The 19,063-nt window shown below is 40.7% G+C and overlaps 1 protein-coding gene across 3 annotated transcripts in view; it reads right to left on the reverse strand.

The window, feature by feature from the left end:
• The window catches only part of dnaaf9 (dynein axonemal assembly factor 9), a 172,253-nt gene that overhangs the window by 109,807 nt on the left and 43,383 nt on the right, over positions 1 to 19,063 (reverse strand). For all 3 annotated transcript variants that reach the window (XM_080194312.1, XM_080194221.1, XM_080194405.1), the window contains 6 exons: positions 15,028 to 15,083; positions 13,664 to 13,799; positions 12,043 to 12,124; positions 11,923 to 11,959; positions 10,273 to 10,357; positions 5,156 to 5,232 (listed from right to left, as the gene is read on the reverse strand). In XM_080194312.1, the coding sequence (XP_080050438.1) occupies positions 5,156 to 5,232; positions 10,273 to 10,357; positions 11,923 to 11,959; positions 12,043 to 12,124; positions 13,664 to 13,799; positions 15,028 to 15,083 (473 nt within the window). The remainder of the gene's footprint in view (positions 1 to 5,155; positions 5,233 to 10,272; positions 10,358 to 11,922; positions 11,960 to 12,042; positions 12,125 to 13,663; positions 13,800 to 15,027; positions 15,084 to 19,063) is intronic.

The raw sequence follows: 19,063 nt of genomic DNA on the forward strand, positions 1-19,063 counted from the left end.
CGGGTCAATGCACCTAATCAGCACGTCTTTGAAACTGTGGGAGGAAACTGGGGCACCCGGAGGAAACCCACACAGACAAGGGGAGAACGTGCAAACTCCACGCAGACAGTGACCCGAGCCTGGAATCGAACACAGGTCCCTGCCGCTGTGAGGTAGCAGTGCTAACCACTGTGCCACCGCGCCGCCCCGAGACAATTACCAAAATGTTTTTCTTAAAATGCTCAAAGTAAAGGACACATTAGGATTTTGGAATGCCATAAAAATATTGAGCATCAAACAAAGGAAACGTTTCAGAATGCCAAGCAATCAAAAGTGTGCACGAATAAGATGTATTTGAACATAATAGAATCACAATCCAACACTTTCTGGAATGGAATAACTGGGATCAGGTTTTTTTGTGTGGCGGAGGCAAGTTTAGGGTGAGTAATGACAAAAATTTAAGGATTTTTTTGCAGTACTTTCCTGGCCCCACACTATTTTTTTTGGCTTCTCAAGGATAGGGAAGGCTTTGGATTGCAATCCTACACACCATCAGAAAAATTGTTGGAGTTTGTCTACAGTTCCCCAAACAGTATTGGGAATATAAGGGAACATTTAAACAAAAAAAGAGAGATGTATGCAATAAGGATACAACTATAATCACGGGTGACTTGAATTTACACATTGGATGAACCAAACTAGCAATGGAACGACTTCTTCTTGACATACGTACGTGATGATTTTTTTTAGACGAATATGTTGAGGAATAGGCTAAACCTTGTGTGGGGTTCCCTTCAGAAAGGGTGATCATAATATGATAGAATCCTTTAATAAGATGGAGAGTGAAGTGATCAAATCCGAAACCAGGGTCCTGAATCTAAATAAAAGGAACTATGAGGGTATGAGGTGTGAATTGGCACAGGTAAATTGGGAAAAGGTGGCTCAAACATGGCGTACAAACTAAATTAGGAATAATATTAAATCCAGAGGAGACATAAAATTGCCAGAAGCAGCAGCAAGCCTGAGGATTGGAAGAATTTTAGAATTCAGCAAAAAGAGGTTGAAAAATTTGATCAAGACAGTGAAAACAATACGAGGGTAAAACTGCAGGGAATATAGACACTGACTATAAAAACTTCATTAAATATGTGAAGAGAAAACGATTAATAAAGTCAAATGTGAGTCCCTTACACAGTCAGAAGCCAAGGAAATTGTAATGGGGAAGAAAGAAATGGCAGAAGAAATTAACACATACTTTTGGTCTGTCTTCACAAAAGATGTAATCTCCCAAAAATGCTGAGAGCTAAGGATCTAGTGAGAAGTCGGAACGGAGGGAAACCAGTATCAGTGAGAAGATGGTGCTGGGGATATTAATTGGGTTAAAGGCTGACAAAGCACAACAGCCTGATAACCTACACCCCAGAATATTAAACATACACAGACATGCCCCTGTCTACATCAACGGGGACAAAGTGGAAATGGTCAAGATCTTCAAGTTCCTAGATCACCAACCTGTCCTGGTCCCTCCATACCAACACTATAGTTGAGAAAGCACACCAACGTCTCTACTTTCTAAGGAGGCTAAAGAAATTTGCCATGGCCACAACGACTCTCACCAATTTTTTACAGATGCACCACGGAAAGCATTCTTTCTAGTTATATTACAGCTTGGTATGGCTCCTGCTCTGTCCAAGACCGCAAGAAACTACAAAAGGTTGTGAATGTAGCCCAATCCATCACACAAACCAGTCTCCCATCCATTGACACTTCCCACTGCCTCGGAAAAGCGGCCAGCGTAATCAGTAACCTCATACAACCTGGACATACTCTCTTTCACCTTCTTCTGTTGGGAAAAAGATACAAAGGTCTGAGGACACGTACCAACCGATTCAAGAACATAGAACATAACAGCGCAGAACAGGCCCTTTGGCCCACGATGTTGCGCCGACCAGTTAAAAAACGATGACCCTCTAACCTAAACCAAACCCTTTCCATCCATAAACCTATCCACGGATCTCTTAAACGCCCCCAAACTAGGCGCATCCACAACTGCAGCAGGCAGGGCATTCCAATCCCTCACCACCCTCTGGGTAAAGAACCTACCCCTGACATCCGTCCTATAACTACCACCCCTTAATTTAAAGCTATGCCCCCTCGTGCTAGCTTTCTCCATCCGAGGAAAAAGGCTATCACTGTCCACCCTATCCAAACCTCTGATCATCTTACATGTTTCAATAAGGTCCCCTCGCAGCCGCCTTCTTTCTAATGAAAACAACCTCAAATCCCTCAGTCTCTCCTCATAGGACCTCCCCTCCATACCAGGCAACATCCTGGTAAACCTCCTCTGCACCCTCTCCAAAGCCTCCACATCCTTCCTACAATGTGGGGACCAGAACTGCACACAATATTCCAAGTGCGGACGCACCAGAGTCTTGTACAGTTGCAACATGACGCTGCGGCTCTTAAATTCAATGCCCCTACCAATAAACACCAAGACACCGTATGCCTTCCTAACAACCCTATCGACTTGATTCCCAACTTTCAGGGATCTATGTACACATACACCTAGATCCCTCTGTTCATCCACACTATTCAGAGTCCTACCGTTAGCCCTATACTCTACACATCCATTATTCCTGCCAAAGTGAATTACCTCACACTTTTCTGCATTAAACTCCATCCTCCACCTCTCGGCCCAGCTCTGCAACTTGACCAAGTCTCCCTATAGACTAAGACACCCTTCCTCACTATCTACCACACCTCCGACTTTGGTGTCATCAGCAAATTTACTAATCCACCCAGCTATACCCTCATCCAGATCATTTATAAAAATTACAAACAGCAGTGGCCCCAAAACAGATCCCTGAGGCACACCACTCGTAACTGAACTCCATGTCGAATACTTACCATCAACCACTACCCTCTGTCTCCTATCCGCCAGCCAATTCCTAATCCAATTTCCTAAATCACCCTCAATCCCATACATCTGCAATTTCTGCAGAAGAACAGCTTCTTCCTTGCTGTCATTAGACTTTGGAATGGTCCTACCTTGTATTAAGTTGATCTTTCTCTACACCCTAGCCACAACTGCAACACTACGTTCTGTACTCGCCTCTGTGTACGGTATGTTTTGTCTTACAGTGCGCAAGAAAAATACTTTTCACTGTATACTAATACATGTTATAATAATAAATCAAATCAAATGAGGTAATGCCCCTGGAAATACTGGATGCATTGATGGTCATCGTCCAACATTCTACAGATTACAATCCCTACCCTTGGAAGTTGGCAAATGTAACCCCACTATTGAAAAATTGGGGGGGGGGGGGGGGGGGGGGGGGGGGGGGAGTGAAAAAAAAAGGGAGAATTATACTGCAATTAGCCTGACCCTAAAAGTGGGGAAAATGCTAGGAGTACGTGATATCAGAATATTTGGAAGGCATTAATGGGATGGACAAAGCCAGCATGGGTTTATTAAAGGCAAATCATGCTTAGCAAATCTCTTGTATTGTTTTGAAAATATACCTAGTTTAATAGATAATGGAAAACCAGTGGACATGGTGTATTTGGATTTTCAGAATGCTTTTAATAAGTTACATCAAAAGGTTAGTGGGCAGAATTAAAGCACAAACGATAGGAGGTAACAATGTATTAGCACGGATAAAGAATTGGTTGACAGATGGGAACAGAGAATGGGAATAAATGAATCTTTATCCAGTATTAATCAGTGGGATACCACCGGAATCAATGCTTAGGCCCCAGTTGTTCACAATATACGTAAATAACTAAGATGAGGGAACCAAATGTAAGGTTTCTAAATTTGCTGACAACACAAAACTAGACAGAATTGTGGACTGAGAGGAGGAAGCAAGGCTTCAAAGTGATTCAGACAAGTTGAGTGAGTAGGTAAACACATGGCAGACATAGTACAACTTGACTAAATTACAGACTCCAGTGTGAAAACAGACGGAGGAGTATTATTTAAATGGTGACGTATTGGGAAGTGTGGATGTATAAAGGGATTTGAGTGTCCTTGTACACCTAGCAATTGGAAAGGCAAATGGTGTGTAGGCGTTCGTTGCAAGAGATTTGAACTTAAAAATAGGGACATCATACTGTAGTAATACAGGGGCTTGGTGAGACCACACCTCAAGTACAGCATGCAGTTTTGGTCTACCATAAGAACATAAGAAATAGGAGGAGGAGTAGACCATCTGGCCCTTCGAGCCTGCCCCGCCATTCAATAAGATCATGGCTGATCTGTCGTGGCTCAGTTCCACATTCCCGCCCTCTCCCCATAACCCTTAATCCCCTCTCTTATCAAAAACCCATCAACCCGCGTCTTAAAAATATTTAGCGAGGTAGCCTCCACCACTTCAACGGGCAGAGAATTCCAGAGATTCACCACCCTTTGAGTGAAGAAGTTCTTCCTCAACTCCGTTCTAAACCACCCCCCTTTTATCTTGAGGCTGTGCCCCCTAGTCCTACTGTCCTTTCTGAGTGGGTCCTTTCTACCTATCCAAGAAAGGATACATTTGCCATAGAGAGAATACAGTGGAGTTCACGAGGATGATACTAGGATCAGCAGGACTGTCCAATGAGGAGAGATTGGTTCAAGTGTGCCTGTATTCACTAGAGTTTATAAGAATGAGTGTAGATCATCCCCCTCCCCACCTACTTCTTTAAAAGACCGGAATATGTTTGGAATAGTATCCAGAGAAACACTTAGGTTGCTGAACTTGGGAATAGACTCAGGTTTCCTGAGCCCAAACCAAAAATTGGGGTCCTGGAGTCTCAAAAAAAATATTTCTTGCAAAAAGCACATTGAAACAGGAGTTGAATGGCCGACTCCTGTGTCTATTCAATACAATGGGTTGGTACTTGCTCTTTTACTATTCTGCTCTCTCTGCCCAAATCCTACTATTCTTCATGTTTCAAACATTTATCATGAGTTGTAAAGATATTTCAAAATGCAAAAAGATTAGGGAGAAAGACTAGCAATTAGCTCAAAAATAATTTATTGCAATGTAAACATTGCTATGATTCTATGGAGGCACTAAATGAAATAGAAGCATTGATGATGCCAGTGCTTTCTGTCAGGTACTAAACACAGTCTTACTGCTGGTCTTTATTGCAAGTTAAATTGCAGCCCTAAGATAAAAATTTTGACACGTACCTGAGGACAGTTTTGTACTGCAAAAGACTGTAGTAATCCAATGTTGAAAGGAAAACCTCTTCAGCAACTTCTTTGGCCTATAAATGAACAAAATGCAGTAATTTATAACTGTATGGTGGCAGCCTCCATCTCATAAGATTATTGTTTGCATGATGGGGGTCAATTCTGTGCTAGGTATCGCCTGGTATGGTGCTGAAGCCACACCCTGACATGGAAATCTCTACCACATTTGCTGCAGGGGAAGACAGTGGGCTATACAACATTTACTTAAATGAAGGGCATCTATTCAAATGGATTACTATTTCTAAAGCCATGAGTGCTTACCCTTAATACAATGTAGAGAAATTTACTTGGCCGGTGCAGCCTTGCGAGCTGCTCTTGATTTACTCAATTATTGGAAGTTGCTTTCTATTCAATAGTGAGAGAAAACAGTGCATAGACACTGCCTATGTGCAACTTTTGGCAAGTTAATAAAATAAAAAGCAATATCGGTTTTATCTTTCAAAAGGTTTTATCTTCCAATTGAAGAGCAGAAGGAACAAACAAAATTATGCATATTGAAATTATTTTTAATTGTCAGCTTTGTTTCAGTGGTGACCCTTCAATATTAGAACATTGTGGATACAAGGTTGAGTTATGAAGTTGGAATTTGATGTTGGTAAATATGTATAAAAAAGAATTTGTAAAAATGCTGGAGGGTAAAAAAAATTGTGGTATCCCTTTAAAAGCTGGTATTTTGTTTCAGTGCTTGGAGGTTCAAAATGCAAAGTACATTCAGAGTCAAAGCTGAAACATTTGTATCAAAAAGTCAAACAGTAGTCTTGACAAGACAACCTGCTGTTATTTTAATTCCAATCAATTTAAAATAGACACTCAGCTACCAAGAGCCTATATAATTTGAATTTGATGGTGTTGACAACATCAGAGCAATCCTATTGTAAGAAAATTGATAAATCATCACAGATATTAAAGAGCGCAGGGAAAAAAAAAGGAGTCTAACAGAAAAACTGTTCCAGCCTCAAGAGGGAAAGAGCAGCTCTCAACTCTGCCAGCTTCAGACGAGTCTTAAGAGAGCGTACCATCTAACTAGCGAAAGGAACCAAATCAGAAAGAAGTTACAGACAGGAAATCAATAGAATAATTCCAAAAGTTTCTGAAAGCCACAAAACCTGGACGTTTTTTTTTGAGTGACTAAATTCTATTGTTATACTTTTTCCAGTTAATGAGTATTGTCTTTATTTGAACAACATTCCAGTAGAACCTTACTTCATTCGGTACATTACTTGTTTAGTTAAAGTTCCCTGTTAGTTAGGTAGATAAATTGTTGAGTGTTCATTTTAAAGTAACCATTAAATGGTACTGAAGAACAGTTCACACCTTCCCACATACTTTTAACAGATTACGAGGAGAGGTATTCCCCTTTGGGGAGGCGGGGGAGGGGTTCGGCATTACTTCTCAGAGGGTCAACCTCTGCATCATAACAATTCTAATCTCACACAAAGCTCAAGAACATAATATCGCCTGACACTTGAATAGGGCTGAGGGAATCGTTATCAGAGATGCTGCTTTTCTAAAGGGAGATGGTAAACTGTGACCCCATCTGGTGTCCCACAATTTGAAGAACAGAAGCCACAAATTCAGTTGCCAGCCACCAATTCTATTTCTCTTTTTTTAAAATCATTTTCAGAGGCTGTACCTCATAGTTCACAATCTTAGTATCATATTTGAGCTTCTGACTCCATATCACCTGCAAAGCCACTACTGGCACCTTCATAATCACAATCATCTCCATTTCTGTCTCAGGCCATCTGCTGTTTTATTATCTTAAGACTCAAATCCTGCATCACTTTCCTGCCAACCTCTAACCTTTGCCTTCCCTCATACTCATCCCAAATCCTACCACAGAATTGACTATGTCCAAAACTATGTGCATTATTCCTAATTTTCTAACTTTCACCAGTCCCTTCACCCATCAATCCTGAGCTTTCTGACTGACAAATAGTCATATAATGCTTTCATATCTTTTTCTTACACATCAGGACAGGCGCAAGAACACAAAATTTCAAAAGAACAATTTGTACTGCAAGAGTAACTGGTTGCTGATTGGTTGGCAAGTCAGCACTGATAGAAAATATAGGGGCACAAATTTAAGACTGAGTGAAGAGAAATTTCTTCTCCCAGAGGGCTGAGTCTTTCAAACTCCTTGCCACAGAAATCTGTGGGACATACACTCAAGGCTTATTCAGATAGATTTTTGACCATTAAGGAAAATCAAGGATTATGGGGAAAGGGCAAGAAAGTAGATGAGAGGAATGTTGGATCAGCCATGATCATACTGAATGCCAGAGCAGGTTCAAGGGGCCAAACGGTCTAGTCCTCTTGCTATTTCTTATGGTCTTATGATTAGTTATAAACATTACCATGGTGAATGTGCCAGTAAGCTACTGTACCCCATGCTTTTGTTTATTTTAAAAAGGGACAATATCCACATAAGGAAGAAGTCAGGTAGTTTCTAGCAAGCATAAGTGAATTACATTACATGTTTGACTGATAATCCGAATTTAGTCATTGGTGTAATTCTTGGCACAATCAAGATTGTTCAGCAGGTGCTGCCCAATCGCAGAATCAGATCTAACATCTGGCATTATGTTCTGAGTTGTGCAAACATGGGTTGCTTGAGTACAGTCAGTGCATTGCCTATTACAAACAGCCCAAAACGATGGACTGCTTGATACCAGTTGCTGGGACATACAGGGACAGCGCTGGTGGCTGTCGGTGTGGCGTTTGCAGGGTACATTGAGGAAGAATTAAGCATGGCCTATCCCCCTAACATGCCTTTTGGAACACCTCAGCATACCCTAACAGGTACCAGAATGTGGTGACCAGGGAATTTTCATGGTAGCTTTGCTGCAGTATTAATGTAAGCCTACTTGTGACACTAATAAACTTAAAACTATATTCAAACAAAGAACATAGAACAGTATAGCACAGGAACAGATCCTTCCGCTCACCAATCCTGCGCCGGTCACTTTGTCCTGTCTAGACCAACCAGCGACATCCCTCTATTCCTTGCCTGTTAGTCTTGGAAGTACATCCCAAGCTCCCACCAGCATCTGTGTAAAAAGCTTCCCTTGTACATTTCTACTGAACCTTTCCCCCCTTACAATGAACTTGTACCCCCTTGTAATTGTTATTTCTGCTCTGGGAGAAAGCTTCCAACTGTTTACCTTATTTATGGTAGCGTGGTGACCAGAATTGGACACAGCATTCCAAATGTGGCCTAACCAATTTTTTTTTATATATAGCTAACATAATTTGCCAACTTTTATTCTCAATGCCCCGGCCAATGAAAACAAGCATGCCATATGCTTTTTTCAGCACCTTTCCCTCTATGCTGACACTTAAGGATCTGTGGACTTGTACTCCCAGATCTCTCTACCTGTCTATACTTCTGATGGTTCTGCATTTATTTTATAGCTCCTGGCATTGCAAAGGCCCTAAATTCATATACCACAATATCTTTTTGGCATCACGGCAGCATCTTGTTAATGGAAAAACACCATTTTGGCACTGCTTAATAGTGGTATAAAACAGCTAACTTCACTTGCTCAAATTTTTGAGGTAATTCATCCTTCCAGTCAATTTGAGGTGAACTGCACGCTTTTCAGGTCAGAAAGTGTTGAACTCGAGGCATTCCAAAGTATGTAAGATAGTCAGTGTGCAATGATCTGATCAGGATAGTTATTTATCTTGCAAGATATCTTTATGCATCCTATTTCAGTGTCAATTCTTCACGCTAATTAGGTGCTAAACAATCCTGAGTGTGCTCAGAATTACACCAACAACCAATTTAGAATTAGCAATTGGGCTCGCCATGTTGCTTATTAGAAGCTATAAACATTCACATGCAGGGACCTTTCTTCTGCAGGCAAAAAGGAGTTCATACAGAGCAAAGCATGAGGGATAATTGCTCCAAGCTGCATTCGGATGGCAACGCCTTAACTAGAGCCAACTTATCAACCAATCAGCACCCCTTTTCTCATGCAGTATTAATTGCTGACCTCTTTGAATTTGGCATTCTTGCATTTGTTGTTGAGTGTAAGGTGAAAATCTTTGATAGCATGTCTCTTTTTCTCAGAAATACTCAATTTCTGACCGACGTCTGACTTCTATTTCCACAATATTTCAAATTTAAAATTCTTATTCAAATTTCTTCAGGGTCTCCTCCATCACCTCTGCAACCTCGTCCAGTCTTATACCCTTCAGCTGTCTAGACCCCAAGTTCCAAAATTCTCTCCCAAGCCTCTTTTCCTTTAAGACATTGCTTAAAACTTCTTCCTGTCCTAATATTGCCTCACACAACTTGCTACCAAAATTAAACATCTGAATAACCTTCAGATGTTCTGCTACTTTAAATGTGCTACATAAATTTAAGTTGTTCTAATCCTGGTCAATATTTATCCCTCAACAAATGTCACTAAGCACATTATCTGATCATGTTTCTCTTTGATGTTTGTGCAACCTTGCTGTGCACAAATTTTACTGCAGTGACTACTTGAGAAGTACTTCATTGGCTGCGAAGGGCTTTGGGACATCCTAGAGTAAAGAAAAGCATTGTATAATTCAAGTTCTTTCTTCCAACAGTGTAGCTAAGTCTGAATAAGTAAAACTAAAGATTTTCATTTCAGTTAAAGGTGAGGGGCCATAGATTCAAGATTAAATATACATGACTTAAAATTTGATCCAAATGAGACTTAATTGACAAATGAAACTACTTCACAGGGAGTTACAAAATATGGAAGTTGTTCAAGTAGTTGAAGCAAAAATCGTTAATAATTAAGAGAAGAGTATGCCATTGCACACTGTTTTGGCCAATATTTCTACATTTTTCATAGTACTAAGCTGAAAATTCATAAAATACAAATGGAGCAAGAATATCTCCCATGCATTACATGTTGTCAGACAGAATATTTCACCTTCATTCATTTGGAGGATGTTGCCAAGATTCAAGCATTTTGCCAGGGTATGATATAATTTCTAATTTAATTAGTCATGCTTGCTACAGACTGCAACACCAAAACAAGCACAGTTAAAATTCAATCTTACAAAAGACTTACAATTTTTATGCTGGAAGTTTCTACGTAGCATCGGATGCTAGCCAGCACTGCTTCTACTACAGCAACATAAATCTGTGGCAACACCCTATGAAATAAAGATCATTCAGAAACTTACTCACTGATTCATGATGCAGCCCAGAACAGTGTTTACCAATATATCAGCCACCTGCTACATGTGGCCAACTGAGAATACATACGGAGCCAATGACATTTCTGATTAGTAGGTTAACAATAAGTAATTGGCATTGAGATGTGATATTAATGTTCACAAATATACGGAGTTTCCACGGTACTTTAACCTTTGTTTGTTTCTTTAAAGTCATTTTTATGGAACGTGGATGCCACTGGCTAGACCAACATTGCCTATTCCTCATTGCCCTCGAGAACTTAGTGGTGAGCTGCATTTTTGAAGTCCCTGAGGTGTAAGTACACCCACAGTGCTGTTAGGGAGTTCCAGAATTTTGACCAAGTGACAGTGAAGGAACAGGGATATATTTCCAAGTCAGAATGGTGAATAACTTGGAGGGAAACCTCCAGGTAATGGTGCTCCCAGGTATCTGCTGCTCTTGGGCTTTCAGTGAAATGAGAAAAGGAAAGCTAGAGTTTTTCTTTGCTACGAGTACCTTACTTCCTTGCTTAAAGAATGTTGGCAAATGTTTGTAAATATACATGGAACACAAAGCTCCCTCCCTTTCAGCAACCTAAAAAGGAATATTCCCTTTGCTCTGCAACTTCACCTTTTTCTTAATCAGCCCCCAACATCCATCTCTTCTTCTTACACAAGTACAGGAAAGGTGAAATATGCGTTTTCTGCCTGTCCCTTCCCACACTCAAACAGTCCTCCCAAGTGCTAGTGATTGTACTCCTTTCAATTTAGAGTACAATATTCATTGCCCATAATGCAGCCTTCTCTACAGTGAAGAAACTAAATGTCGGTTGGGTGTTACTTAGCTAAACACCTCCTTTCAGTCTGTAAGCATGACTGAGAACTTCAGGTCTTGTGTCATTTAAATTCCCTGTCCCATGCTGATTCTGACTTCTCTATCATTGGCCTCCCACACTGTTCCAATGAAATGAATCACAAGTTCAAGAAACAGCATCTTATCTTTCAATTAAGCCTTCTGGATTCAACATCAAGATCAACAATTTTAAATCCTAATTCTGCAATCGCCAGTTAAACATCCCCTACAATACATTCCTGAGGTGCAATTTTAAGCTTCTGGTGATAACATAAAATTGTTGATATCAGATCTGCCGCATGTTTAAAAACTTAGCCAAATGTCCTTTCCATCAATTGAACAATCTGGCGTCATTTGTTTTACACCATCGCAGAGTAATATTTATTTTAGACTATGCAAATCTTCTTGGCACCTGACCAATCATCATGAGTTATGCGCACTATTGTGTGTTACTATCTCTAGAAGTTAAAATATCCCACCCAAATTGGATAAGGGTCATATAGATCCAAAATGTTCACTTTTTTTTCCTCTCTCCATCGATGCTGTCAGACCCAAGTTTATCCAGCATTTTCTATTTGTATTTCAGATTTCCAGCATCCACAGTTAACTTGCTTTTATTTGATGTTGGTCCAAGTTCATCATGCATGTTTTTATTTTAAATGATGACATAGAAAATTAGAATAAAACTTACAGCAGTTCATTCTTTTTCTGTTGATTGTTGTCTTTGCCTGCAAGAGTTACATTAAAATAGACATTCATTTTACTGATTGTCTTTAGAAAGAATTAATTAATTTTTCAGGTATTAACTTACCCATGTAAGGCACATGAGAATTTCCAAAAAAATATGTCCGTGAGCATGCCAACGGTCCTCTGGGTGATGTGCACTGCACAACCTGGAAGGTATTTTGGTAGATTACCCCATATAACCGTTGCAATTTGGAATCAATCAACTAGCAATTCTGTACATTTTCAGACAAAAGTAAAATACAATTTAAGATTTGGAATTAATAATGGAGAGCAGTAAAGAATTGATGTACTATGTCATAGAACAGTAGGACACAGGTTTAAGTTCAGTATTGCCCACATAATGCATTTTGGTGCAATTCCCAGTATATCTTTGTTCAACAATCAAATTAAGTCATCAAATCAACGTGACAGAAAAAAACTTTTTATTTATATTCAAACATTTTGAAAAAATATTGACAACGCTCTCAACAGTGAAGCTAAAACACCAACAAATTTCCGTGTCACTCAGGTCTGACGACATCAATTCAACTATTATTTAATCTTAGAGATGAGAGTGCAGTATTTTGGACAGGATAACACAATTAGCAAACAAAGCAACAATTTTGGAAAACCTCCACCAATACACAGTGGGGAAGAGCAAATTTCCCCATCACACAAAAATACAACACTCTCATTAACTATGCTTTAAGGTTTAAATTTGTTGTCGATTATAACTATTTATCAAATCATTGGATACTGTTGTGGCTATACAGTGAACACAGAGTAAAATATGCTATATCTGGATTATGAGGTTGAAAGTGTCCATCTGGTGATAAGTCAAAACAGCAATCAGATACAAGGCCATTATAAGTGACAAAATATACCAATTTTTAGCACCGCAGTAAAACACCAACAACTCTCCATGTCTCTCAGGTCTGACTACTGCAGAGTATTGACACAATCTGAAGGTTATTTGCATGCAGTTATTATGACTGTCCCTTCATCCGTTCTTTTGTATGGGTAAAGTGTTTGTTGTTTGCCAGTTATCTTAGAAACAAAGATGACATGGCTCTATCCTTAAGGGGCCAATTTTGAAAATATGAACATCTGCCACATTATGATTAATGCAGTTTTAAACCAACTGTACAATGTTCCATACTGTCACAGTGCAAAATCGGGTTACTTCATCTCCTGCATCTATCGTCTCAAAATCTGTCTGATGTAAGCTAAAGCGTATCCTATTTAACCCAGTTAATCAATAGAAAGACATTGATGTAACGTAGTATCCCACAGTACCAAAACAAACCATTTGGTCACAGTTAGTTTTTATGTCTTATCTCAAGCATCAGGTCATCCTCAATTAGCCTGTCAGATTAAATAAAAATATCGCCCCTTGTCTGGATAATTCAAACCAATACATCAACTGGGAGTCTCGGGTACAAACACGCACCTTACTGAAGGTATTGCACTAAGTTACTTGGACCAACAACAAATGTACCAATCTTAGGTTTATTATATTCTAGATAGCATTAAATCTTAAATTTAACCTTTTGGTGACAAGTAGGATGAGTAGTCCAAACCAATACATTGGCTGATATATTTTGCATCGCATCCTATTTATATATCACCAGAAAATTAGCCACAACTATTGTAAAAATCAGCACGCATACTTGTGAATACGAAATGGGAAAAATGAGTTACAATACCATATGTCTAGCTGTGCCTCCTCTGTTGTTTGTGTTTTTAACAAGGTGACCCTCAGACGGAAAAGTAAAGCTGTACGAGTTTAAGTTTTCTTTTGTCGAGTGACAACCAAAGAGAACGAAAGGCTGCCGATCAGTGCTAAATAAGGGTTAAAAAAGTAGTACAATCATCGAGAATATTTGCAGCTTATTTTCAAAGAAATTGTAAATTGTACTTTTTGTGACCCCCCAGGCATCACAAACACTATCCAGCCAATTAAGTACTTTGTTGAAGCATAATCATTTTTATAATGTAGGAAACGTGGCAGCAAGTACGCACAAAAGATCATAATTAGTATTTTTTGTGATGGTGATCGAAGGATAAATATTGGCCAGGTCACAAAAGACAGCTGACCTGCTCTTCTTGGGTGTTTTACACCTACCCAACCAGGTGGATGGGGCAACAGTTTAACATCCCTTCCAAAATATGGCACCTTGGACATTGCACCACTTCCTCAGTATTGCATTGAAGTGTCAGTGTTGATTTTTAGACAAAATTTCTGAATCCAGAACCTCGTGGGCAGAAGTTAATGGAAATAACATAATTGACAGTATGCCAGGAGAATCAGATGGGAGGCCACATATCCAATTTCCAGTGTCAGGAAAATTGTACTCATTTCATGTGAAGGCAGAAAGTGCCTAAGACTTGAATCCTGCCTTCTGGTGACAGGAAATCAATTAGATTTGTTAACAAGCTACTTAAAGCTAATTGTCCCTGAGCCCACCAGAAGTTAATGGGGGCTCAGGGATTTCAATGGACTTGCAGTCTCCCATGCCTTCAAAGACTGCCCAGGTCAGGTATTAGGATAGAAAACAGTTAACTGTGAAGGAGTGTTAAGTTGGTAATTTTGGGTGAACTGGCTGAGCAGTTCAGTGCGTGTGTATACAAGTGGGAACAGATGAAACAAGGGGAGTTTTGTGTGGAAGAATAAAACTGTGTGAAGAAGTCAAGACTTGGTCCAAAACCATGAGGGAAAAATCTGTTCCCATGCGTTAATTTATTAAAAATGAGGGGACAGAGATTTAAAGTGATTCACAAAAGAAGCAACTGCAATGCAGGGAAGAACATTTTCACACAGAGTGGTTCAGTTCTGGAATTCCTGTAGCTGCTCATACAAATTTTAGTATTAGAACCTCAAGTCAATAAAAGTTCTTAAAATCAACTTGATCAGCTTGCTTTTGCTTTAAAATTTATTTTCTTTCATGTAGTGGCACCATCTATTAAAAATAAGTTGTTTTTCAAATAAGTAAAAGGATCCCAGTACAAACAGCCCAAAATAAAAACACATCAAATGCAAAGTATCTTAACATGGAGTATATGCATGTACCTTTTTTCTGTAATTTGACTGGTTATCAACCCATGGCTGAAGTAAGTTCGAAAAGGCTGGAAAAGAAAATTAAGAGTCATTTTTGGAAGGAGAACCAAATTGCCTCAAGGTTCTCAATACATTTGTTACATTCAATTTAAGTCTTCTGTGAAGTGTACAATTTTGAATGGATAAGCCATGAGTTTATGAAGTACATCATTTCTATCAAAGCCAAAAACTTGTATTACACTGTTTACCCTCTCCTAGTATCCTTGAACTTACAAAAATACAAAGGAGGATTTTGGTCAAATGCCAACACACGAGTCCATTTCATCATTCTTGTCTGACTAAAAATCAAATCCCACGTACTTATTCCATACTATCCAGTTTCAACTAACTAGTTTTAAAAAATCATCATAAATCAAGATATCATTGATTTTAAGATGCTGATTAGTCATCTGAGTATTTCTGGTATTTTTAGGTATTCAAGAATTGCCTGTGCATTTTCAGAGCAACAATAAATAAAAATAAACAAAAACTGAAACAGGAGAATCCAGCTAGGAAAATCATGCAACGCTGGTCGGAAGAGTAGACAGCACAGGTTCGTTAAGGGGAAGTCATGTCTGATGAATTTATTGGAATTCTATGAGGGTGTGTCTAGTGCGGTGGATAGAGGGGAACCGGTGGATGTGATGTTTCTCGATTTTCAGAAGGCATTTGATAAGATGCCGCACAAAAGGTTGTAACAGAAGGTTAGGGGGCCTGGAGTTGGGGGTAAGGTGTTAGTGTGGATAGGGGATTGGCTGTCAAACAGGAGGCAGAGAGTGGGTGTCAATGGGTGCTATTCGGATTGGCGGATGGTGACTAGTGGAGTGCCCCAGGGATCGGTGCTGGGGCCTCAGCTATTTACCATTTATATAGATGATCTGGAGGAGGGAGCTGAGTGTAAAGTGTCGAAATTTGCTGATGACACAAAGATAAGTGGAACAGCAAACTGTGCGGAGGGTGTGGAAAGTCTGCAAAGGGATCTAGATAGGCTGAGCGAGTGGGCAAGGACCTGGCAGATGGAATACAATGTTGACAAGTGTGGGGTTTTCCATTTTGGTAGGAATAATAGTAGGAAGGACTACTACTTACAGGGTGAAAAGCTGCAGCATGCTACGCTGCAGAGGGACCTGGGGGTCCTTGTGCATGAGTCGTAAAAACCCAGCCTACAGGTGCAGCAGGTGGTCAGGAAGGCAAATGGGATGCTGGCCTTCATAGCGAGGGGGATTGAATATAAAAGTAGGGAGGTCTTGCTGCAACTGTACAGGGCACTGGTGAGGCCGCAGCTGGAGTACTGTGTGCAGTTTTGGTCGCCGCACTTGCGCAAGGATATTTTGGCCTTGGAGGGAGTGCAGAGGAGGTTTACTAGGCTGATACCAGAGTTGAGGGGGTTGAGCTAATGAGGAGAGGCTGAATAGACTGGGCTTGTACTCGTTAGAGTTTAGAAGGATGACGGGGGATCTCATTGAGATGTATAAGATGATGAAAGGGATGGATAGGGTAGAGGTGGAGAGGTTCTTCCCACTCAAAGGACAGCAGGACTAGAGGGCACAGCCTCACGATAAGGGGGGGGGCAGTTTAGAACAGAGTCGAGGAGGAGCTTCTTCACTCAAAGGGTGGCGAATCTCTGGAATTCTCTGCCCGTTGAAGTGGTGGAGGCTGCCTCGCTAAATATTTTTAAGAAGCGGGTTGATGGGTTCTTGATAAGAGAGGGGATTAAGGGTTATGGGGAGAAGGCGGGAAAGTGGAACTGAGCCACAACAGATCAGCCATGATCTTACTGAATGGCGGGGCAGGCTCGAAGGGCTAGATGGCCTACTCCTGCTCCTATTTCTTATGTTCTTATGTTTATGTTCTTATGTTCTAAATATATTTAGGACGCGGGTAGATAGGTTTTTGGTACACAAGGGGATTATGGGTTATGGGGAGAAAGCGGGAAAGTGGAACTGAGCCACTTCAGATCAGCCATGATCTTACTGAATGGTGGGGCAGGCTCGAAGGGCTAGATGGCCTACTCCTGCTCCTATTTCTTATGTTCTTATGATCTCCTATGGGACTGTTTAGTGTCAGTGGACTGGTCAATATTTAAAAACTCTGCACCAGCCTGAATAAAGGCGCCACTACGGCAACTAACTTCGTTAGTAAGTGCATAGAAGACTGTGCCAGCAAAGCAAATCTGTGTGTTTCCCAACCAAAAAACCATGAATGAACAGGGATATCCACTGCCTGCTGAAGTCCAGGTCTGAGGCATTCAAGTTGGGCAACCTTGACCTAAACAAGAAAGCCAGATACAATCTCCAGAGATCAAAAGATGCCAAAAGACAGTACCGGACACCGAACTAGAATCCCAGACTAGCCACACAGACTCCCATTGACTATGGCAAGGTCTACAAGGTGAAGGCAGGTAAAATCATTGGCTCCGATGCACCACTCCCCAGTGAGCTCAACACATTCTACGCAAGAGGTCAGCGAGAGCATGCCTCATTAAGGCACACTGCCTGGGTTTTTCCTTTGACACTGGGATGATGGTTGTTGTCTTGAAGCAGTTGAGTGTAAAGAGAGGTTGAAGATGTCTGTGAATACCCCTGCCAGCTGGTTCGTGAAGGACTCAAGTGCTAGTCCACGTACCCCATCCAGGCCAGTTACTTTTCGTGGGCTGATTTTTGAAACGTCGCCACCCTAGAAGCCTTAGACGAACCTGTATCTGAGGTCACCAGTGCCGATGTCAGAGCAGCCTTCTCATAGAGAAGGAATCAAAGAGGTCACTATTGGCAACGTCTTTGGAAAGTAACTGGCCCAGATGGGGTATCTGGGCGAGCATGCAAGACCTTCATGCGCCAGCTGGCAGGGGTATTCACAGACTCCTTCAAGCTCTCTTCACACCAATCTGAAGTCCCACCTCCTTCAAGACAACAACCGTCATCCCAATACCAAAAAAAGCCAGGCAGTGTGCCTTAATGACTATCGTCCAGTGGCTCTGATATCCATCATTATGAAGTGCTTCGAAAGGTTAGCCATGGCACAAATCAATTCCTGCCTCCCATGCTGCCTGGATCCACTACAACAGGTCCACAGCAGACACCGTCTTCCTGGCTTTACACTCAACCGTGAAACACCTAGATAACAAAGACACTTATGTCAGACTCCCATTCTTAGACTACAGCTCAACCTTTAATACCTTTATTCTTAAAAGAGTCATCTCCAAATTTTATGGCCTGGAGCTCGGCTCCTCCCTCTGCAACTAGATCCTAAATTTCCTTTTCCAAAGACCGCAGTCAGTCAGGATAGGCAACAACACCTCCACGCTCATCCTCAATACTGGTGCTCCACAAGGCTGTGTCCTCAGCCCCTTACTATACACCTTATATATCTCTGAATGTATGGGCAAATTCCCCTCCAACTCAATTTTTCAAATTTGCTGATGACACCACAGTTGTGGGTCGGATTTCAAACAATGAGAGACAGAGCGTACAGGGAAAAGGTAGAAAAACTGGTAAACTGGTGTGACAACAATAATCTCTCCCGCAATGTTAACAAACAAAGGAGATAGTCATCGACTTCAGGAAGCATAGTGAAGCGCATGCTTCTGTGTACATCAGTGGGGACAAAGTAGAAATGGTAGACAGCTTCAAGTTTTCAGGTGTCCAGATCACCAACCACCTCTCCCGGTCCCACCATGCAGACGCTATAGTTAAGAAAGCCCACCAATGCCTCTACTTTCTCAGGAGGCTAAGGAAATTTGGCACGTCCACTACAACTCTCACCAACTTTTACAGATACCAGTCCCAAGTACGGTACCAAGGGAAAAAAAATCATTAATATGCTTTGAAATATTTCTTCTTTCAGTTTCAACAATTAGATGCTTAATTGGAAGTTCAATGTGTTTTTACTACAGCGATTGGGATCTCTAGTGCAATTATCTGAAGTGATTTAATTGTCCAAAGCCCTTCTCAAATAGAAAAAAATCTTCAGCAGCTGTCAAAGGGAAAAAGCCTTAACCCGTTCATGGATT

The sequence above is a fragment of the Carcharhinus amblyrhynchos genome, chromosome 1 (assembly GCF_965287045.1).
Source record: "Carcharhinus amblyrhynchos chromosome 1, sCarAmb.v2.hapA, whole genome shotgun sequence".
NCBI lineage: Eukaryota > Metazoa > Chordata > Chondrichthyes > Carcharhiniformes > Carcharhinidae > Carcharhinus > Carcharhinus amblyrhynchos.